We start from the raw sequence: 24,424 nt of genomic DNA on the forward strand, positions 1-24,424 counted from the left end.
ATATCACGCCATAGTGGTTATGAACAACGGTGGCAGCGAACAACTACAGCACCAGAATCGGCCCTTGTTTTGATCACATGCCAGCTTTCGCTATAAAACAACAAACGCTTGCACTGGAGCTGTTTTGTCATAGTGGTAGTAGCACAAGTTTACAAGGCAAAAGTACTAAGATGTGCGCGTGGTCTCTACTCACCCCAATTAGCATCTGAAGAGCAAGGTTCCTCGCTGGGGTGGCTAAAAGGTGATGCTTGCTGAGAATTCGCAGTGCTCCACACACCAGCTCTAGGCAGGGTACTGATAATGGCACTAAATATGGTGAGAAGGTAAGAAAAGAGGGGAGGGAAAAATACAATTGCAAGGCATTAATATTGTTGCATTAGTGATGTTACAAAAGTCACTGCACTTTCATACATTGTGAAGGTACGTATTTAACAGAATTTGTCTACCGTCCTTCATCGCTTTTCTCAGTTTTCTGTTTTGTAATGCAACAGAAAGCGTCCCGTCTGAAATGTCCAACCTTGCAGCTGTTTCTCTGGAAAGTGAGTAGAAGTTTCCAGAACAGAATTTTTCTATCTGTGTTCGGTCTTCTTCCAGTGGTGTGATGAATGCCCACAACACTGACTTGGGAGGGTGATGGTGATTGTAGCATCGGTGAGAGTCGAAAAGTGCAGCTGTGTACAGTTTTTGTAGGCTTCATCGAGTTTTAATTTACAGTAAAACAAATAACCCAATGGTCATCTAAATCATGCAAGTTGTCAAATACAGTATTACTACTACAGTTTCTCCAGCTTTGTTTAGTCAGCCTGCAAAACCAACCCAGTCGAGCGGAAAAGTTGGTCTGTTCCGGCAACACTGGCCCACCGATGTTGCGAAAAGAACTATAGTGGTTCCATTTATGCCACAAAAAAAGCAAACAAAAAACATACGACATGCTTCACAAAAGAACGGAAAGTCCCAGCTGTCTTTCAGTAAGGTTCAAGAGTTCTGTGATATGAGAGCCTGCATGGACACCGTGATGAAATGGCCATGATGGCAAAATTTTCAATGCAGAACCTCGGTGAACTGTTGCGAATTCTCGCGGGCACATTAAGCGCAAGGACTTGTGCAACTTCACTAAACTAAGTTGGATTCATGGGGGTGGTTGAAAAAATTCCCTGAAGTCATTCGTGCTGCCATTGGTCAAAAACTATTTTCTTTTTGTTTGTTTGTTCGTATGAGGGTCGCGAGACGTCGTCCTCGCATTTTTCCGCCATAGGCAAGTGAACCTGCTGGCAGCAGTGCCACCAAGCGCCTCTTCGAAAGCACGAGAAGAAAAGGGAAAATTGCTTTCTGGTGCAACATAAGCCAGCCTCCAGCGCGTAAAATACAATTTCAAGCTTTACGTGTTTGTTTTTAAGCAAGATGAGCCTACCTGCGAGGATTTCTTGTCCTGCCAGTAGATTGACAACCCTGTCGGGTGACGCTAGCAGTCATTCATTGTCGAATTTCAACATCAAATTGAATTTATTGTAGTGAAGGAGAGGAGCTTCAGTGGCATTTCTCGGCACCTCAGGGGCATCGTCATCAGCATAAGCTCGTGCTTGCTGCGCTTGGCCGGACACTGCTGACTGCTTCGCTTTCTGCGTTCTGCTCTGCAAATAAACCCCGTTACAAGTGGTGGAGGTGCTGGGTTTCGATCCCCCTGGAGCTTCGGAATCGCATTTTACCATCCATTATGCCTACCGACGCAAGCGCCGCTCCAACTCCTCCACCGGCACCGCCTACTGTTCTCTGCACCGGTTCTCTGCGTCTGCGAGATCCCCCTGTTTCCTCAGGCACAGAAGACAAGGACGTTGACAACTGGATTTCAATGTACGAGCGAGTGAGTACTCACAACAAATGGGATGACGCCGCCAAGTTGGCCTACGTCTCCTTCTACCTGTCGGATGTGGCCAAGCTGTGGTTTATAAACCACAAAGCGGAACTCCCTACATGGTCGGTCTTCAAATCGAGCCTCACACAAGTTTTCGGGCGGCCTGAGGTACGCAAACGCCATGCTGAACAACGCTTACATACTCGGCCCTAGCAGCTTGGTGAGAATTTCACAAGCTATATTGAGGACGTTCTGAACCTTTGCAAGCGAGTCAACGAGTCGATGTCCGAAGAGCTTAAGATCAAGCACATCATGAAGGGCATTGAGGACGACGCTTTCCAAATGTTCCTTTCTAAGAGTCCTCGCACTGTCCTAGAACTGACCGAGTTATGCCAGAGTTTTGACGAGTTGCGCAGGCAACGTCTTTCCACACGACGTCCCTCGGTGCTCGACGACTCTTCGTCCAGCCTTTCTACCCTTGGCATATGAGAAGACCATGCCCCTCTTCTCTCCAAGAACCAAGAGTTTATCCGCGCTGAGGTCGTTCGTCAGCTCTCTTTGATGTCCTGCGTACCCGATCAACCACGCAGATTGACGTCTACACTCCTCGACTTCTTTCAAGACCAGGTCGCACAAGTTCTTCCTCCCGCCCGTGAACCGCCCCCAGTCGCCGCACCTCTCACGTACGCCGAGGCCGTTGCTCGACCTCGACAGCCTGCGTTCCAGCCAGCGCCTATGTATTCGCCGCCACCCTTTTCGCCGCCGACCTATTCACCGCCGCCTATGCCGATACCACCTCGGCAGCAGTTTTCTGCCCCCCAACCGCAAGTCGGAGTCTACTCCAAACAATGGCGGACCTATGACAACCGTCCCATATGTTTTGCTTGTGGTGGTGTTGGCCACGTGGCACGTTATTGTCGTCGTCGCCAGGCTGCTCAGAACATTCGACGAATGCCCTCTTTCGACCCTCAGTTTTCTTCTACGCCTTCAAGCCCTCCTGCCTCTTCCTTTCCTTCTGATCGTCCACACGGCCCGACCCGCCGCTCCCCATCTCCACGTCGACGTTCGCTTTCCCCTATGCGTCGCCATGCCGGACCCACCGACCAGGAAAACTGACGGCCGCAGTTCCCGAGGCACGAACTGCATCCCCGTCGCCATGCACAAGTCCTCGCCCCTGTCGAGCTAACGTCACTGAAGTGTCAGTCGATGGTACCGTCGTCATGGCGCTTGTCGACACCGGAGCCGCTCTATCCGTCCTTTCCATAAACCTGTGCCGCAAACTCCGCAAAGTTCTGATGCCATTATCCGGCCTCTCTCTTAGAACGGCTAACGCACAAAGTGTAACACCTCTCGCAGCCAGTACCACACGAGTCGTCATCGAAGGGATTGTGTATATCGCCGAATTTGTAGTGCTGCCCTCGTGTTCCCATGACATGATACTCGGCTGGGACTTCCTTGTGAATAATAATGCCGTCATTGACTGCTGTCGCGCTGAACTTGAGCTATCTGCACTTCCTGATGTTGACGCTGTCTAAGCCTCCCTGCCGTGTTATAAACTGTTTGTTTCCGACGACACCACCGTACCACCGCGCTCTTCTCTGCTGGTGACTGTGTCGTGTGACGCTATTTCCGACGGTGATGTTTTATTTACGCCCTCTGCCCTGTTCATTCAACGCAAATGTTCTCCACTGCCCATTGCTCTCCTTACTCTCCACCATGGCGTCACGAAGACGCTCGTGTACAATACGCTAGAAGGGCCTTTACCTTTATTCTATGGTGAATGTCTCGGTCACGTGCATTCGATCGACGCCCGTCGCATTTTTGACGCTCCATCTAGTTTACTTTCTACGGACCTCAGCGCACTCATTTCTGACTCTGTTGTTGACCAGTCACTCCTAGACGCTTTCCACCGCTCCATCGATGTCGCAACGTCTCCTTCAAAACGAAGCCAGTTAGTGAACCTGCTGCAAAAGTTTCGTACTTCTTTTGACAGCCACGCTTCTGGCCTCAGTCGCACATCGAACATATCTCACAAGATTGACACAGGAAGCCATACGCCTCTACGGCAGCGCCCCTACCGAGTCTCAGCGTCGGAGCGCCGTGTTATTGACGACCAGGTTGCTGACATGCTCCAGCGGGGTATTGTACAGCCTTCTAACAGTCCCTGGGCGTCACCGGTCGTTCTTGTTAAGAAGGACGGCTCCATTCGGTTCTGTGTGGACTATCGACGTTTAAACAAGATCACCCGCAAGGACGTTTACTTGTTACCGCGAATAGACGACGTCCTTGACTGTTTGCAGGGAGCAGAATACTTCTCTTCGCTGGATTTACGGTCTGGATACTGGCAAGTTCCTATGGAAGCATCTGACCGACTGAAAACAGCATTTGTCACACCTGATGGATTATACGAGTTTAACGTTATGCCTTTAGGCCTTTGTAACGCTCCAGCCACTTTCGAAAGAATGATGGACACTATTTTACAAGGCCTCATGTGGAACACATGTTTATGCTACCTCGATGACGTAGTTGTCTTTTCCACCGATTTCGACACCCATTTAAATCGTCTCGAGCACGTCCTCACACGTCTCACCGACGCCGGCCTTCAACTCAATCTCAAGAAGTGTCGTTTTGGTGCCCGGCAGCTCACCATTCTTGGCCACGTCGTATCGGGGGACGGCATATTTCCCGACCCCGCCAAGCTTCGAGCAGTCGCCGAGTTTCCGAAGCCAAAGAACTTGAAGGAACTTAGAAGTTTTGTCGGTTTGTCGTCATACTTCCGACGCTTTATTAGAAATTTCGCTTCCGTATGTGCGCCCCTTACGAACCTTCTTAGCGGCGACAAGGACCTTTCCACCTGGTCACCAGCATGCAACGATGCACTCACCAAATTACGCCACCTGCTGACTTCACCACCCATCCTCCGCCACTACGATCCTGCCGCTCCCACGGAGGTTCATACTGATGCCAGCGGTGTTGGACTTGGCGCTGTGCTCGCGCAACGAAAGGCAGGGTTTGATGAATATGTCATCGCCTACGCGATCCGAACTTTGACGAAAGCCGAGGCTAACTACTTTGTGACCGAGAAAGAGTGTTTAGCTATTATTTGGGCCCTTGGAAAATTTCGCCCCTACCTGTATGGTCACGCATTCGACGTCGTCACTGACCACCACGCCCTTTGTTGGCTATCCACACTTAAAGACCCTTCCGGTCGACTTGCTCGCTGGGCGCTCAAACTTCAGGAATACGACATCCACGTTATTTACAGATCTGGTCGTAAGCACACGGATGCCGACGCCCTTTCTCGCTCACCCATATCGGATGAAGGTGTTCGCCTCTCTTCCCTTGAGCCTGCGCTTGCGTCATCCGCCTTGCGCAACATGACGGTGGAACAACGAAAGGATCCCTGGATCAGTGGCCTCATAAGCATTCTTTCTGATCCTCTCACTCCTTCGCCGTCTCGTGCTCTCCGCCGCCAGGCTAGCAACTTTTGCCTAAGGGATGATCTTTATCGACGCAACTATCTTTCTGACGGTCGCAAGTGTCTCCTTGTGATACCCCGCCATCTTCGAGCTGCTATCTGCGAAGCTTTTCACGCGGACCCACAGTGCGCCCACGCAGGCCTCTTCAAGACATACGCCAGGCTTCGACTCACATTTTATTGGCGTGGCATGTATAACTACGTGCGAAAATTCATTCGCTCGTGTGCTCAGTACCAACGACAAAAGTTACCTCCCGGGCAAGTCTACCCGTCACAACCTCTTCCTTGTCCTAGTCGACCTTTCGATTGCGTCGGCATTGACATTTACGGACCACTACCATCAACTCTAGCTGGTAATCGCTGGATTATTGTTGCGATAGACCATCTGACACGCTATGTCGAAACAGCCGCGCTGCCGACTGCCACAGCCCGTGACGTTGGAACGTTTCTGTTGCAACGTTTCATTCTGCGTCATGGTGCCCCTTGCGAGCTCTTAAGAGGGGACGCGCCCTTTGAAAACCGAAAAATCGCGAAAAAGTTGATTTTTTGAAAACCACATACTCGGGCAGTATGACTCATAAACTGCCTCTACTGTAAATATCAATGTCTAATTCATCGCGAAAGTACGTCAAATAAATTTTATAGCATGCCGCGGCAGCCGGCAAGCGGCGAGCGAGCGCCAAAAATACCCCAACTTCGCGCGCTCGCCATTTCCCAACCGCTCGGCCGATCGCCGCCATCTTGATGTTGTTTTGCTCGTGAATTCTTGCGCTTTTTTTTTCGCCACCCGCGGCAGTGCCGGTGGCGCTCCGAGGCGGGAGTCCCTCACGATTGGGGGGCTCGCGGAAGCTTTCGAATGTCCCGCTGCCTGGATGCGAAGCCGCGATTGGATCAAGCGCGCGCCTCTCGAGGGAATGGGGGAACGCACGGCTCCTATTGGCTGCTGCGCGCGATGACATAGCTGCTTCTACGGCATGCGCCGGCTCGTCGTCTGCACCGGCGCTTGCAATGCCGGCGTTCTTTGTGTGCCCCGTTTGCCATCATTCCGATCGGTCGTCACACGTGCTCCTCTATCTTACACCGTCTCCACGAGACGATCTTCTACCGTCTTCACGAGACGATCTTCTACCGTCTTTACGAGACGATCACTACCGTCCTCACGAGACGATCTTCTGCCGTGTTCACGGGACGCGGATTGTTGCGCTGACGGTCACGATGGGCATTTCGAAGTTCAAGACTCGGCACGCGTTCGGTTCAAGAAAGCGTCAGCTGAAGCTCGTACGCATGGCGAAGCTCACCTGCACGCCCACGCGCGGCGACAGTTGCACCGACGCTTCCGCTTCATCTTTTCAAGACGATTGCGTCGACGCTTCCGCTTCATCTTTTCAAGACGATTGCGTCGACGCTTCTAGCGACGAGACTTCTACACCATCGGCACAAGGATCCGTCGTGACGAGTGAGGCTGGTGTTTCGTGCTCAAGTGCGCCTGGTGTGTCGCGCTCGCCAACCGCATTGATTCCGGCCCCGAACAGTGAGACCACGTCGTTGACTGTGCACATCCAAACACGTTTTCGGACGTGCGAGGAGTTGGCGACGGCGGAGAGAGAACGTGCTGCTGTGCAACGAAAGCTTGGCGCTATGCCAGCGACCGAGAGGAAGTTTCAAGCGATTATGCCTGAACCCGAAGCTGCCACCGCTACGACCGAAGGCGAGAGATATTTCCTCGTGCAAGGGGATGCCCTTAGCGACATGCTGTCCAAGACCCCGTGCCCGCGCTGCCTCGCGACCGGGATGAAAGTTCAAGGAGGCACCCAGCTTGGACTTGCCACGAAGCTTGAGCTGGTATGTCCACATTGTGGAATAGTTTCAAGTTCGTGGAGCTCTGCTCGTCAGAATGAGTCAATGGCCTTCGACGTGAATATAAGAGCCATTACGGCCATGAAACAAATAGGGAAGGGACAGACAGCCCTCAACGACTTTTGGGCAACTATGAATGTTTCCCACCGTGGCCTGCACCACAGAACTTTACAGAGGCACCTGAAGCAATTCAGAGAACCACAGCAACAGACCCTGGATAAATTCTATGAAGAATCGGCTTCTGCTGTGAAAAAGGTGTACAAGGAGATGGACCCATCTTTCTGCAAGGACATTACTGTGAACTATGATGGCACGTGGCATAAGCGCGGACATACATCTCACATTGGAGTTGGTGCAATCATCGAGTATCACACAGGCCTCATCTTGGATGCTGTAGTTTTGTCGAATCAGTGTCTCGGCTGCCAGGTAGGACCGAAGCCTGAAGACGAGGGCTATGCAAGCTGGTTGAAGCACCATGTGTGCCAAAAAAACACTGATGCCAAGTCTGGGAGGATGGAGGTTGAAGCAGCTGTAACTCTGTTCTCACGTTCACTGTCCAAGCATAACCTCCATAACCTCCGGTATGCAACCATTGTATCTGATGGGGACAGCGCCACATTCTCTGCCCTTCAACAAGACAATGTTTATGGGCTAGTCCCTATTGTGAAAGAAGAATGCTTGAACCATGTCCGGAAGAGGATGGGCACAGCCCTAAGTAATCTTGTGCAGAAAAGCGAACAGGCTCTGGGAGGGAAGGGCAGATTGACAAAAGCCCTTATTGATAAACTCACAGACTGACTATTATGGCTGGGCACTGCGGAACAATTCAAACAATGTGGCTGCAATGCAGCGTGCAGTGATGGCGTCATATTATCACGTCACCTCAACTGACGAGGATCCTCACCATGACTTGTGCCCGGAAGGTGCAGACTCGTGGTGGCGTCATAATGCCTGCAAGGGGAATGGCGTGTCACCTCCAAAGCACAAATACAATCTTCCGGGCTACGTTGCAGAAGCGCTGCTGCCAGTCTACCAGCGCCTTTCGCAGGCTTCTCTACTGCAACGCTGCCTGGGAGCAAAGACGCAAAATGCATCGGAGTCATTCCATTCTGTCCTATGGTCCTTGATGCCCAAGGAGCAACATGCATCATTGATTGCTGTCGAGACAGCACTGCATGACGCAGTTTTGCGGTATAATGCCGGCTGCTACAGGGCCACCCAAGAGTTGTCGTCATCAGTGGGACTCACACCTGGCCACCTAACCATTCAACGAGCTGCGGAGAAAGACTCTCTGCGTCTGAGAAAGGCTCAGAAACGGACGAATGAGAAGCAGGAAAAGCGGCAAAGAAAAAGAGAGCCTAAGGACACATCTAGCTACTCTGCAGGGTCATTTTAGACCATAATAAATGTTTGAAACTTTCGAAGTCAATTTTCTCAGAATGACATTTTTGGCCAGTGAGGCTGCTTAGTCAAGTGATCTCTCTGGAACTGCTGGTCTGATTTCTATCAGGTTTTTTTTATTATGCACCTTAATAAATTGCCCAGGGCAAGACAAGCCCGCTTTTTCAAGTTATTGTGTCTGTAATTTGTAATAATTAACTAAAACTTCATTGATGAGAGCCAAATTGTGAACACTAAATTCAGTGCTCTGCTAACATTTTTTGGCAAGGAAATTTAAAAAAAGGGCTCTGTCTTGCCCCAAAGCACCTATCCAGGAATCATCATAGTGAATTTCACAGTGCTAGCACATTTTTCAAGCTCTCCAGACCCTGACTAAGGGACCCATGTGGACTACCCTGATAAATGGCTGTAACTTGGGAACCAGTGAACATAACTGCATGAAACTTTGTGGTTATTCAAATGGCTTTGCTATTAGTGTACCCTGAAAATTTCATTAAGATATCTCAACAAGCAAAAAAGTTGCCCTTCGAAGGTAGCCTCCCCCCTTAAGTGACAGAGGCCGTGCTTTCCTTTCTGACGCCTTGAAGGTATTACTCAACGAATGCGGAATCGTGCACCGCACAAGTACAGCGTACCACCCTCAAACGAATGGCGTGACGAAGCGCTTCAACCGTACTCTTGGCAGTATGCTGTCGATGTACGTCGCCTCTGATCATTCAAATTGGGACCAAGTTCTTCCGTTCGTTACCTACGCGTATAATACTGCCGTACAAGCTACTACTGGGTTTTCACCATACTTTCTTCTGTACGGACGAGAACCTTCAAATACAGTAGACACTATTCTTCCATATAAACCTTATGAGTCCGAAAGTACAACTCTGTCCGAAGCTGCCCGACATGCTGAAGAATGCCGCCAGCTTGCCCGCTCTTTTTCTACCGAGGACCAGTGGCAGCAGCAATCCCGCCAGACTGGGGACCGTTCTGCTCCAAACTTTTCACCTGGTTCATTGGTATGGCTTCGGGCACCTGCTACCGCGCCTGGCCGCTTTGCAAAACTTCTTTCCAAATACATCGGGCCATACCGCGTTGTAGAGCAAACGTCACTCGTGTACTATATCGTGGAGCCCATCATCCCATCCATAGACCTATGCTACCGCGGCCGCGACACTGTCCACGTCTCTCGTCTCAAGCCATATTATGACCCATTAGTCGTTTCTTCTCCCTAATCCGCCAGGATGGCGTCTTTTTGTGCGGAGGGCGATTGTAGTGAAGAAGAGGAGCTTCAGCGGCATTTCTCGGTGCCTCAGGGGCATCGCCATCAACATAAGCTCATGCTTGCTGCGCTTGGCCGGACGCTGCTGACTGCTTCACTTTCTGCGTTCTGCTCTGCAAATAAACCCCGTTACATTATAATTCCTTTTTTATAGGACAAAAGTATACTCGTTGCCGCCGATGTGATCAACGATTTTTTTCATTTTCACCACATTCGGATAATTTTTTCTGAGGAGTAGACAGTCCCTTTAAAAGAGAATGTTCCAACAACTGTACCAGCCTGAGTTTTACACACTTTCAGATGCAACATGAGAAATTACTACTGACATGATAGGAAGGCAAACATGCTATCCACAATGTTCAGCCAAAGTTTTTTACCATTTCAGATTCTACGCAGAATCTTTCTCCACGGAGGTGAGATGACGAAAAACTCAGCTTAAAGGGATACTAAAGTCAATTATTAAGTCGACGTTGATTGTTGAAATGGCTGTCCAGAATCCTCTTAGTGTTACCTTTGTGCCAAAGAAGGACCTATTTCGAAATAAAATCACGTTTTAGTGGTCCGCATTGGGTAAGTGCACTTCAAATCACCCGCCTCAAAAAGCGGACCGGCTGGACGCCTCAAGAAGCGAACCGACCTGACAGACTCACGTCACTATTGGCGTGCAGAACGTTGCCTGGCTTTACTGCGCTAGTAGAAGCAGACCGAAAGCAGCGGGAGCCACAGCAGCAACAAGGGCCATTGATCAATTTCTCGCCATTGGCTTAAAGATTGCAGACACTCTTGACTCAACAGCGCCCCGCTAGATGGCACTACCTGTCCCATGTAACCACGTGAAAATTGAATTTTTGAACCACTCACGCCATTCCCCAAGCATCATAACGTCCGGCGGTTCTTTCTTTAATGAATCAAACAGAAACGAACACACAGCATTTTTTTTCGTCTCTGGGTGCATGGAAGGTTGTCTCAAAACGAGCGCTCAAAAAAGGGCGCGCCGCCAAATTCTCGCGACAAAACGCCGGAGTGACGCCGCGAGGTCAACGAATAAAAAAAAAAAAGAAAACAGGCATCCAAAGACTCCCCGGGCACGCGTCTCTCTCCCCTCGGAAGCGTAGGTTCGCCGACGAACCCCCTCACCCCACATCGGCGGCCGAGCAAGCCCTCGAAATTTCTCTATGGAAAGGGGCCTGGTGATGCCGGGTTGAGTCATCCGTCGCGGACGGCCCCCGTATCGTCTCGCCCTTTCCCCCAGCCTTCGCTGCGCATCGCGCCGACGAAATGACAAGAACTTTCTGGAATCTCGCGCGGAAAGTATTTAATCGAGCAGCCGAGATGAGAGATGAGGAGAAAATGGAAGTTAGCGCCAGAGCGCGTAGGGTATTCCGCTGTGTAGTCGGCGAAGGTTTTGTCCGTGGTGACAAAGCAGGAGAACAAGAGGATTTCCACCTGAGGGGTGAAGGCTCGAGCTACAGGCAAGAGCGTGTGTTTACCGCTATTGAGCGAAGACGCGTGGCAACAGCTGCGAGTGTGAAGCCGCCGTGTTTCTGGCGAAGAAGTTTGAAGCTTGGAGAGCGGCCAAGTGAAGACGTCAGGTTTCCTGGAAGAGGAACTTCGGGGGCAGCGGAACGACAGAGGTTTCCTGGAAGAGAAACCTCGGGGGCAGCCGAACGACAACAACGCTGGTCTTTGAAGGAGTGATTCTCGGAAAAGTATCATTCAGACTTTTGTTCCAAGAACTTTGGACTGAATAAGTTTTCTAACTCTTTAGTCTTTAAGTGTCTTGGTTGTTCAATGCATGCGACTGCATTATAGAGCGTATTGTTGTCTGTGTCCGTTGTTTCGAGTGTGGCTGATTGTACTGTGTAGTACGTTGTTTGATTGGTGACATATTGTATGCAACTATTGTGGAGTGTGCATTCTTGTGTATTGTTTTCGATCTGCCATTATTGAGAATATAATTTTGTTTTGTTTATCAACTCTCGGCTCCGACTTGTTCTTTGGGCCACAGCCGGCGTCCGCCAAAAAGGACCACTTCTAAATTGTCCACGCTTTCGTGGTGCGGTTCGGGGGGCCGATACTTCGGCCCTTGGAATTAGCCCGGCCATCGCCTCCCGAATTAACGGGACCCTGTGACAATTAATCTGGCGTCCGCGACAAGGACCTTTTGGTGCACAGTGTGCCCAAAGTAGTGAGAAAGAGCCTCGAGTTGTTGATAGTGCTATCGGAATGATTTTGTGTGTTGCTCAGTGTTCTCGTTAACGAGTGCAGGAGAGTGTTCCGATATACTGATTTGGGCACATATTTTTTGCACGCTGGAAGGTTTTATTTGCGAGACACAATGGATCTCGAAAAGTTAGTCGCTCTTGGTGAGAAGATGGGTCTTTCTGGCTCTGAACTACGGAAGTGGGTCACCCAGAAGGAAAAAGAAGAAAAAGAGAGGGACAAAGAAGAAAAGGCAGCTGAGCTGAAAAAAGAAAGGGTGGCGGTCGAAAGAGCCAAAGCGGAAAAAGAAGGGAGAGAGAGAGGTTGGAAGCTGAGAGGGCCAAGGAAGAAAAAGCAGCTGAGTTAGAGCGAGAGAGGTTGGCAGCTGAGAGAGCGAGAGAAGAAAGAGAGCTGCAATTGAGGTTGGAGCTGGAGAAAGAAAAGTTGGCAGCTGAAAGGGCGAGAATAGAAAGAGAAGCAAAGGAGCGACAGCTGTAAGAAGAAAGAGAAGCGGAGATAGCTGAAAGGGAACGGCAGCAGAAGCACGAGATGGAACTCAAGCGGCTCCATTTGCAGCAGCGAAGTGAAACTCCGGTCCAAGCTAGAGTTGAAAGCAGCGAACGGGAGGAACACGGCTTCCGCTTGAACCCAAGCAAGCTGCTCGTAGCATTTGATGAAAGGAAGGACGACCTTGACGCGTACCTTTAGATTTGAGACGATTGCAAGGAGCCAGAATTGGCCGGAACATCAATGGGCAACTGCTTTGAGTACTTGCTTGAGTGGTGAAGCGCTCAGTGTGTACAGCAGGCTGACGCCGACCGATGCAGCCAACTATGCAAAGGTGAAAGCTGCTTTGCTGAAGCGATTTAGATTTACTGTGGAAGAATTCCGGGACAGATTTCGGACAGGAAAGCCAGCTGATGGTGAGACGGCTACGCAGTACGCCGCCCGACTTAGCCATTATTTCGACAGATGGATTGAACTTTCAGGGACAGCGCAGGAGTACGATGAGCTTAGAGAGCTCCTAATTAGAGAACAATTTCTTACTAGTTGCCACCCAAGCCTGTCGCTGTACTTGAAAGAGAGGAAGGCTGAGTCACTGGAAGACATGCTTGAATTAGCTGATCAATTCTTGGAAGCGCAAGGTGGCACAAATTTGGCCAAGGTCAAGGAGGAGTGTCCCGAAGATTCGAAAAATTCGGCACCCGAACAAAAGAAGCGTGCACCAGAGAGTGTTCCGCGATGTTTTCTGTGTAACCGAGTGGGTCATCGCGCGAACAACTGCCGAACGATCTTTACGAGCCCTACGGTATTAAAATATTTCAAGTGTGGTCAGACTGGGCACGAAGCATACGCATGTCGAAACGGAGCGAGTCAAACTCACCAGGTATCCTGTGTGCTAGCAGCACCGAAATCCGATGATAATGCCATCACCGACGGATTCGTAGAGTTGAAAAATGGGGAGAAAATTCCTATTGTGCGTGCTGTAATGACAAAACAGCCAACCGGTGTTACGAAGGGAATGCCAACGCTGCCTGGAAAAGTTGCGGGCAAAAAGGTTACGGTGTTAAGAGATACCGGTAGCTCCACTGTTATCGTGCGAAGAAATTTGGTACGAGAAAGTGAGTTAACAGGTGAAACGAAACCAGTTTGCCTAATTGACAGTACGGTTCAGATGCTTCCCGAAGCAGAGATTGAGGTCGAAACCCCGTACTTCAGCGGGAAGGTTACTGCTCTATGCATGACGACCCCCCTGTACGACCTCGTCATCGGACACATCGTCGGGGCGCGAGGGCCGAATGATCCAGAAGGTTTTGGAGGAGACCCTAAGATAGAGTCCTCGCCAACCCAGCGACCGCGAGATACAGTGGAGGAGCATCCCGTGACGGATCTCACTCGAACCCAAGGTGAAGCCGCGGTGCAAGAGACAGTGAATGAGAACGTGATCGTATTGAAGGAGTTTACGTGCTGGGCAGCTGTACTTACGTCGGCTCGACCTCAACCGACCGACAATGAAAAGGTGACGGAGTCGGCCGGCCAGGCCCAATGTCGTGACATGAACAAGCGGGCGACAGGGTCGGTTGAACGTTATGACCCGTTAACAGTGTCGGAAGTGACAATGATGGCTGAGACGCCGCCTCAGATACCGTCGTTGGAAGGGGCTCGCCGGAACAAAACGAGCAAAAACAATAAGAGATCGAGAGAGCACCGCAAGAAAGGGCGCAAGCGCCGCTCGAAATGCACCGGATAGGTGTCTAGGTCGATTCGGGAAGTGTTTGACAGTGCTATATGTTAATGTGGTTGTTGTCCTGTGTCACAACTGTATGTCAAGTGAATCAAAATTTTTGTAACGGTAATGGGATGTATAATATGGTACAATTGTTGTAAAGACAGACCTTTGTACATTTGTATTGCTTGAAGTATGTGATGGAGTATTGTATTCATGTACCTGTGTATATATTCTATGTGTTGTGAGATTGAATTGTAATGTACAACTGTACTGAGTGGTCTATTGTGAATGTGAAGTGTCATGAGCGACAGACTATGTTACAGTCTTTGAGAGTGTGGGGACTGTTCGCGCTCGTTTGTGTGGTTTTGAATATTATGAGATAATATTCTTAAAGTGGGGGGCAGTGTCACAAAACGAGCGCTCAAAAAAGGGCGCGCCGCCAAATTCTCGCGACGAAACGCCGGAGTGACGCCGCGAGGTCAACGATTAAAAAAAAAAAACAAGCATCCAAAGACTCCCCGGGCACGCGTCCCTCTCCCCTCGGAAGCGTAGGTTCGCCGACGAACTTTCTCACCCCACATCGGCGGCTGAGCAAGCCCTCGAAATTTTTCGATGGAAAGGGGCGTGGTGATGCCGGGTTGAGTCATCCGTCGCGGACGGCCCCCGTATCGTCTTGCCCTTTCCCCCAGCCTTCTATGCGCATCGCGCCGCCGAAATGATGAGAACTTTCTGGAATCTCGCGCGGAAGGTATTTAATTGAGCAGCCGAGATGAGAGATGAGGAGAAGACGGAAGTTAGTGCCAGAGCGCGTAGGGTATTCCGCCGTGAAGTCGGCGAAGGTTTTGTCCGTAGTGACAAAGCAGAACAAGAGGATTTCCACCTGAGGGGTGAAGGCTCGAGCTACAGGCAAGAGCGTGTGTCTACCGCTATCGAGCGAAGACGCGTGGCAACAGCTGCGAGTGTGAAGCCGACGTGTTTCCGGCGAAGAAGTTTGAAGCTTGGAGAGCGGCCAAGTGAAGACGTGAGGTTTCCTGGAAGAGAAACTTCGGTGGCAGCGAAACGAAAGAGGTTTCCAGGAAGAGAAACCTCGGGGGCAGCCGAACAACAATAACGCTGGACTTTGAGTGAGTGATTCTCGGAAGAGTATCATTCAGACTTTTGTTCCAAGAACTTTGGACTGAATAAGTTTTCTAACTCTTTAAGTGTCTTGGTTGTTCAATGCATGCGACTGCATTGTAGAGCGTATTGTTGTCTGTGTCCATTGTTTCGAGTGTGGCTGATTGTACTGTGTAGTACGTTGTTTGATTGGTGACATATTGTATGCAACTATTGTGGAGTGTGCATTTTTGTGTAATGTTTTCGATCTGCCTTTATTGAGAATATAATTTTGTTTTGTTTATCAACACTCGGCTCCGACTTGTTCTTTGGGCCACAGCCGGCATCCGCTGGCGCGCCAAAAAGGACCACATCTAAATTGTCTACGCTTTCGTGTTGCGGTTCGGGGGGCCGATACTTCGGCCCTTGGAATTAGCCCGGCGATCGCCTCCCTAATTAACGGGACTAGTGACAAAAGTTCTTTAGAGCAGCTAGATCAATTATTAGTGATTAATTGTAGGCGGTCCGTCTGATGTCACCGGAATCATTTTGAAAATGTCCTGCTGCGGTACTTGTGTTCTTATGCATTTACCTTAATTTCTCAGTAAGTAAGGCACTGTTGTTCATAATACAGTCAACTGCCAATTTTTCGGACCATCTAGGGAGCCAAAAACCGTCTGAAAATTTGGGCAGTCTGAAAAAATGAATACAAGCAAGAAAATGCATTATTTTACTAATAATTTTCAATGCAAGCGAAAAAAAACGCACCATTTTGCTAATATTTCTTAATGCAAGCGAAAAACGCACCATTTCATTGATATTTCTCGGATCAAGAGGGTCAAGGTCAAAGTACCAGACTTCCGGAACTCTGCCAAAGCATCAGAGGGGTGGCTCTGAAAAGAGCCGTTAAAAAAAAATGCATGCAGCCGACAGCGGGTGCCGTCAGGGCAGCCGGTGTTAGAGCTGCAGTGGCGGCTTTTTTCTCCATCGTTAACCGACAGTACTGTTTTCCGCGCTTCGATGCCATCGGCGAGGACGACGAAGGCGGAGTGGGGGCCATCGCAGGCAAGCGAAATCCTCACGATGTGAACAGAGGAGTTTGCTGACGAGCGTTGAAGCACCTAGGCTTAGCCTTGCAGAGCACACTCCACACGATCACACAATCACGCATTAGGCTAGCCAAACATCATGTGGGCTGTGTAACCAAAACGGCGCGACGGCAGGCGACGGTGCCTCGGGTACTCTGGAGGTGGCGCTGGTAAACATTCAAGATAGCCAGCGTGGCCAGACCAAATCGGTGTGACGGTTAGTTCTAGTTCGAAGTGGTGAAACGCTTCACGAAAGCGCTGCGTGGGAAGCCAAAATGGCACGCACGAGCACAAGCGCTAAAGCAAAAGGAAGTTTATTGGCGCCAAAAAATTTCTGGGTGCATAGTTTCGATTGTCAGCGAAGCACCCTTGCACGATAAACACGGCCAGTGTTAGGAATCTCGGAGGCCGTGTGTGTTTCTCCGCTAACAATCAACGAGTCCAAGCAATAGATGCCACCACACTAGACCGGCGCGCTCATTTATGAGATCGTAATTGCGTGTGGTGCAGTTGTGGTGGTTTCCACTGGAGGTCTGTAGCCGTTTTCGACCTTCCGTCGCGTCAAAAAGTCCGGAAAATTGGACTCCGGGGGGTTCGAGCGTCCGAAATTTCTGACTTCCTTATACATTGATTCTATGGGGCTCGTGGCGGTGCTGCAAAGATGTCTGAATTATCGGGCATGTCCGAAAATTCGGGTGTCCGAAAAATCGGCAGTTGACAGTAATGTTGTTTTAGATGTAGTCGTACATAGAGCTTTCACTCTGACGTAAATTGTTATATGACTTTAGTATCCCTTTAAGTAAATCCGTGCCAGTACAGTCGAATCTCGATAATTCGAACTTGAAGGGGCCCGAAAATTTGTTCGAATTAAAAGAAGTTGGAATTAATGAAAGCTAAATAAACGGAGAGCTCTCCATGCAGTGGCACATGTGCATTGAGCTAACACACGAGGGGGAAGATTCAGAAGACTTTCATTTATTCACAAATCACAGAACATCTGTTATTAATTGAAGTAATCAATGATGCGTGTCTGCACATGCTTGCCTTGCAGCAAGTCAATCAATTTTGTACGCAGCTTGCAAAGCATTTCTACTTCGGCTTTAGCAATCTCCTGGCAAGAGAAGTTGCGCGCGAAAATGTCCAGCGCCGACATTTTCTAATGACGGTGGTGGTAGTGGTTAGAAGAAGGAAAAGGCCCCTGATTTCTGCAGCCCCGTCGGGAGCATGGGGCAGTGCCTTTCTAAAGACGACGACAACGACGACTGCATAGCGGAGCCGCAGCATGGCCAGCACAAGACGAAAAAGGAGGCGCGTCTCCACGCGGGGAGAAGTAGATCGGCATTTGAAAGAAAACCAACACTCCACGGCACCTTTTTTTTTTTTTTTTTTGCTCTCATCACACGTGTCGTTGAAAGAAGAAGGGTTACGTCATAGAGTTTACAAAAGTTAACTAGAGGGGACTCTGGCGCTGCGATCGTTCAGCGACCATGGGAATGATGGATAGTGCACGCATTTGCCTAGTCGTCGTACTTGCCGGCGGCGAATCGTACTTGTGGCTTCGTTTATTGCTGTGTTTCGGTTTTGTTTTGAAAGAAAGATTCAACCCTTTTGAACAACGTGACCCGATTTATAAATGTTAATCGAAAAAAATAAGATGGTGACGTGCAACCGCTGAACATTTGCTAATATTTGTTTTGTGAGAAAATAGCTCCAAGCCACAGGAACACACACGGAGCCAAAAGCTGGCCAGAAGTATGAATATTATACAAATGTGTGTACTACCCATCATTCCTATGCTCGTTGAAACGCCGTGTGTTGCAGCTCCCATAGACACTAGCGCCAGAGTTCCCCCTAGTGTATATTAGGAAACTCTATGGGTTACGTGGCATGGACGGGAAAGTGGGAAGCATGGCACCGGCACGTGAGAGATCCCACCCTCAAAGCGCAGAGCTGTGCTCCCGCAAGGGGCAAGGGCTGCAGAAGATAGTGCCTTTTCCTTTCCTTCAACCACGCTTCACATTCATTAAGCCCAGCGACAGCTTTCTTTTTTTTTTCCTGTCTCTCTTCGCGCGCAGCGTTGGAAGGAGAACGGTCTTCACGTGGCAGGGACGAAAAAGGGAGAAACGTGACCCGGGCGCATCGCAGATCGGCATTTGAGAGAGAGCAAACACTCCACCGCAGCCTTTTTTTTCCTTTTCATTCCCAGGCACTGTGCCGTTCTGCTGACCGGGCTTTAGAAATTAGGTGCCTTTTTCCTCTGCTAACCACTACCACCACCACCTTTTCATTTCCTTCGCGGGCAGCGTTGAGTTGTCGCAGGTGCTACCGCGGGAATGGGCAGGGTACTGCAAGCATTTTTGGAGCGCGGTATGTTCGAATTACCCTCGGAAGTGCTTGGACATTCGAATTACCGGGCGTTTTTGCCCACTAGACTACACATAGCTTTGACGGGACCCCATCGTGAGTTCAAATTACCCGGAAGTTCGAATTAAGCGTGTTCGAACAAATGAGATTCGTCTGTAATAACTTCTGGCCCCTTGTGTATGTTAGCGGGGGAGATTGTCATCATTTCAATCAAGGCTGCTATCACAAAAACTACGCACGTAAGAGCCCGAAGGCTTTGTGAAGATTACTTGAGTACTAATCACCCCTTACAAATTAGCCCAAGTCTAGCCCCGCCGCAGTTTGCATGTCTGGTTCTTTTAACGCCCCTTAGGTGCAATACACTCACGGTCCAGGACTTGACAGAACTGAGCAACGAGGTCATTGAAGATGTTTGGCCAGCGTTTGGCCAAGCCTGCCAAGGCTTGGACTAGGGCCGGCATTGAGGTTGGCATAGGACCGGACAGCTGTGCTGCGACACACAAAAGTCCTGCAGCACAGCCGATGGTCAGGGGGCCCCAGGGTGGTGAAAGCAGCCAGGGTGGGTACTTGGGCGAGCGTCTCCTTCCGCAGAGATGCACAATTAACAGGGCAGCTGAGCATGACATCTGGGGGAAAGCCTCCTGCAATTGTAGGGATGACGTTGATAAATGATACGTTATGGCACAAGGGAGACTGATGGCCAAGGAGCGCCAGTACGTCACTATTACGGACGAGGACGAGGACAGTGCTTAGTGGCTGTATGGGAGCCTAAAATTCTGTGCAATAAAGCACATAAAACATACAGTTGTTAAAATCATGAGTATGAAATTAGTGAGCATATTGAATATGAGTGGTGAGAAGTCGGATCAAGTACCAACGTAAGAATAATGAATTAGCATTACTGCCTTATCAGTTCCCTTGGGACCATGGGCAAGGGAGGCAGGTGCTTTCTGTAGTACAAATGCCGTAACACCAGCCTCTGTTGAAAGGCTGTGCTATGGGTTACCTAGATATATGACATTGGAAGCATAGCATTCCCTAAAATTAACAAGAGTACACTTTGGCACCGCAATCGTTCAGCGACCATGGGAATGATGGGTAGTATACGGATTTGCCTAGTCTTCGTGCTTGCGTGCTTCAAACGCACTTGTAACTTTGTTTATTGCTGTAACTCGGTTTTGTTTCGAATGAAAGAAAGAACCCTTTTGAACTTCGTGACCCCATTTGAATGGGTGAGCCTAAAAGGTAAAAGTTGTGAATGTCGTTTCATGACAAAGCAACTTCAAGCGACGCGAAGCACAATGGAGCCAGAAGAACGAAGATTAGACAAATCCGTGAACTGCCCATCATTCCCATGCTTGCTGAAACGTTGTGCGTTGCAGCTTCCATAAACACTAGTGCCAAAGTTGCTTCAGTGTACTTATAGGAAACTGCCCCGTCGCAGTGTTCTAGTGGCTAAGGTACTCGGCTGCTATCCCACAGGTCGCGGGATTGAATCCCGGCTGCGGCGGCTGCATTTCTGATGGAGGCGGAAATGTTGTAGGCCCGTGTGCTCAGATTTGGGTGCACGTTAAAGAACCCCAGGTGGTCGAAATTTCAAGAGCCCTCCAGTACGGCGTCTCTCATAAACATATGGTGGTTTTGGGACGTTAAACCCCCATACCAATCAATACTTATAGGAAACTCTATAATTGAAAGTATGAAGATCTTTTAAAAACTCTAAAAGCGATTTATGTTTAATGAGAAGTTCTCTACCTAAAACCATTACAGGATAAAAAGAACTTGCTGCTTGTATAAAGTAATAGAAAATGCTTTCTTCTATACAGCTCTAGTTTTATGCATTGTAGGAAGATAAGAAGCACGGCCAGTGGCTCACCACATCTGCCACCGCTTGACGACTCCCGCTGGACAAAAGGTGGGCATGTGTACTGTATGTGCGCTCTATTCTTAAGTGACCTTCAAAATGCCTCTACGGTTTAGACGAGTGCGAAATACTATATCCAGTATCAAAGAAGGATTTCAGCATAATCTCAATACATATTTTAATTTATCTTCTTTTAGTACTCTTGAGAACTTTCTTATGTTCTTGGGAAAATATTATGAAGGAATATGAAGAAGTTGCAAAAAAAACACATTCCTAACAGGTTGGCATCTAAATTTGCAAGAACATCGATTCACAGGCGCATACGGGCCACTTCATCAGCCGTAGTCACAGTTTACATTCTCACAACAGAAAGCTTGTGCACACAAAAGTATTTCCGTGTGGCCTATAGCTTGCACCTCCTCACTTGCCAGTTGCGCAGCCTTTCATAGACACCTATTCATTGCCACCAATGCTCATGGAAGGCTTTCAGTGCTTTGTGAGCATGGCAACACCCCTGCCCTGACGCAGAAGCCTAGGGTTGATGGAGAAAACGCGAAGAGTGTGTTGCGCTGTTTTCATCACACTCTGATATAGGTTGCAATCAAAAGATGCTAAAGTCGTCCTTCATTACATCCAGCAGTGATTCTACTAGGAACTGCCGATTTGGAGCAACTTTTGGAGCAGTCAAAATTTTAGTTTTCGAGCACTTTGGAGCAGTAAAATATTAGGTTTGGAGCACTTTAGGCAGTAAAATTTTAGCTTTAGAGCATTTTGGAGCAAGTAATTCTTGCAATTAGGAGCATCTTGGAGCACTAAAATTTTATCTTTGGGGCATTTTGGAGCAGGTAATCTTGCTATTAGAAGCATTTTACAGCAGTAAAAATTTATTTGTGGAGCAGGTAATCTTGATTGATTGATATGTGGGTTTTAACGTCCCAAAACAACCATATGATTATGAGACGCCGTAGTGGAGGGCTCTGGAAATTTCGACCACATGGGGCTCTTTAACGTGAACCCAAATCTGAGCACATGGGCCTACAACATTTCCCCCTCCATCGGAAATGCAGCCGCCGTAGCCAAGATTCGATCCCGCGACCTGCGGGTCAGCAGCCGAGTACCTTAGCCACTAGACCACCGCGGCGGGGCGAGCAGGTAATCTTACTATTCGGGTCACTTCAGCATAGGTATACAGTCAACCCTCGTTATAACGAGGTTGAAGGGGAGTCGTAATTAGTTAAACGTAAATATAACAAAATTGATTAAGTCCCAGAAAAAATCATTATAGAGAGGATTTCTTTATGTGCAGGTTCGGTACGAAAATTTGGAAAATAAATGCGCAAGTTAAACGAAAGGGGGACTGAAGGCACAGCTAACCCAAAACACTTAATTCACAGTAAAAACTGCGTTAATTATATGGGCACTTTCAGCGAGTTTTCGCCATCGCCGCCATGTTCCGTAACTAGTCCAAATTGGTAACATGCCCCCGCGCATCGTAACTTTCACGAGCGGGTAAAAGCGCGCGAGTGCTGCTGAAGCAGAGTTCAAATGAGTCGACCTATCCCTATCACCTGGAAAGTGCATAACATCCCACGCATGTTAGAACTGCCGAATGCTCAAACAGAAAGTAAACCACCTGTCTTGAACGAGCCTTGATACAATGCAGGGAGAATCCCTTGAGTAGCAATAATGAACTTGGATTTTATTGGCGGTCGCGATTGCTGCCGCGCTTGCTATCTCAGTGAGTATCACTGCAGTTTCAGCACGAAGGGACTATGTTAAAATAGCACTTCTCCCTGGAGCGGCCACATTTGCTCACACCAGCATTTTATAGGTGTTCCGCGATACCAGATCCAAAAGAGTTGGCTTGGCTGCCAGCCTTACTTGTTATGACATTAAAATTTTTTGCTATCGCACTGCATTCAGCGTGTCGCTGTGTTGCCAGAGCTATTCGGCTTATCTCGAAAGCTACCAGCCAGCGAACTCGCGGTGCAAGACAATGCGGCGTGACGAGTCGACCTCGGAAGATCCGTCGTCACCTTCCGTGGTCTCGGAGAGTTTTCATAAGCGATTAATCTGACATCCCCTCGGTGGTGGTGGCAAGGTTGTCCGAAATTAAGAAAACTTACATTCTCGCCGCAAGGGTAAAAAGCAACGAATGCGTAACAACTTAAATTGTAACGCTGAGAATGGCAAGCAGATCAAAACATGCAGCGCGCTGCTCACACACAAATGATGCACGAAAACAACATACCGTATTTACTCGCGTAATGATCGCACTTACATAATGATCGCACCCTTAAATTTTTTCGTCAAAATTCGACTTTTTTTCCCCCCACGTAATGATCGCACCCTGAACTTGCCGCATCGACATGTCATGTGCCAAGTCTAGCTGAACGCGCCTATCATTGTTTCTGTGATCTCAAAGTGGGCACCACTATGCTAATGCCGTAAATTTACTTATTTAAATGAAAGCATTCCTTATTTAGATGGAAGACACTGTTTTGACGCACGTGACGTTCTCACAACCTCCATAACTGATGCAAAGAAAAAAAAAATGCGATGGCTTCGCTCCACGGAGTGCTTCGTTCTGTCAGCTGCCATGTTTGTTTTGACATCCCGCACTGTTACAGCGGCGGTCGCCTGTTGGTCGACCTGTGTTCATCCCGCAGCAATGTTTTTTTTTTTTCCTGAGACCACGTTTTTTTTTGTGTGCTTTGTGATCGTCTGTTGAAGCGCCGTTCCACCATGGGACGGTATGCGAGCTTTGCTGCCGCGTTCAAGCTGAAGGCGCTTGACTACGCGCTAGAGCACGGCAACCGCACTGCCGGCAGACATTTCGGCGTCGACGAAATCCGGATCCGATATTGGAAAAACAGCGCGACATGCTCATGGCTACTAAGAGCACGCGATGGGCTTTCCGCGGACCCAAATCTGGCAAGTTCCCTCACATTGAAAAGGCAGTCCTCGAATACGTGAAGGACATGCGCAAGGACGGTTATGCAGTGTCATTAGACATGATACGGACGCAGGCGTGCACAGTTTCCCGGAGGCTGGGAGTAGCCACAAAGGACTTCCGCGCCAGTTCCAGCTGGACGACACGCTTCATGCGGTGGAATGAACTGTCGCTGGCATTTCCAACGCGCTTGACGGAACGGAAGATGACCCTCTGTGGGACAGTGAAGACACTGCCGGTTTCGACAGGGAATCATGCGGCGACGACACTCACGCTAGTGATGCTTCGAAGTCTGAATGAACGTTAGGGGGTCAGAGAGGTTAAAAATAAAAGGGCAGTGTGCCATGCATGTAGCTCCTGCGTATAGCGTGCATTTTATTACAAAGGTAAGCTTTAATTTACTTTTATTTTTGGTTATGTTCTTAGTAGCTACTGTAAGAATTCTGATTAGCGGCTTTTTTGCATTTCCGGTGCTCAGAATATCTTTTCACGGAAAATTTATCCCGCGTAATGATCACATCCCGAAGTTGGAGTCAATTCTTTTGAAAAAAAAAAAGTGCGATCATTATGTGAGTATATACGGTACACAGGACGAGAGCGAACCAACATTGTTTACCGCTCAACACTTAACACGCTGTTTAAACAAAATAAGGCATGAAACGTAATCACACGCACAGATATAAGTGCAAACTAACAAGTACTCCAGTTGTTACTTCACTGTGTTAGTGTGCACCATAGAGTAACATAAAAATGGCAAGAGTGGTCAC

The 24,424-nt window shown here is 48.9% G+C and overlaps 1 protein-coding gene across 2 annotated transcripts in view; it reads right to left on the reverse strand.

Annotated features, from left to right (window-relative positions):
* The window catches only part of LOC142774943 (testis-expressed protein 10), a 117,825-nt gene that overhangs the window by 2,041 nt on the left and 91,360 nt on the right, over window positions 1-24,424 (reverse strand). The window contains exons 14-15 of one of the 2 annotated variants that reach the window (XM_075876081.1): window positions 19,208-19,481; window positions 194-306 (exon numbers count right to left, since the gene is read on the reverse strand). In XM_075876081.1, the coding sequence (XP_075732196.1) occupies window positions 194-306; window positions 19,208-19,481 (387 nt within the window). The remainder of the gene's footprint in view (window positions 1-193; window positions 307-19,207; window positions 19,482-24,424) is intronic. The other variant, XR_012886587.1, reaches the window with a different exon arrangement.

The sequence above is a fragment of the Rhipicephalus microplus genome, chromosome 2 (genome assembly GCF_043290135.1).
Source record: "Rhipicephalus microplus isolate Deutch F79 chromosome 2, USDA_Rmic, whole genome shotgun sequence".
In the NCBI taxonomy this organism is placed as follows: Eukaryota; Metazoa; Arthropoda; class Arachnida; order Ixodida; family Ixodidae; genus Rhipicephalus; species Rhipicephalus microplus.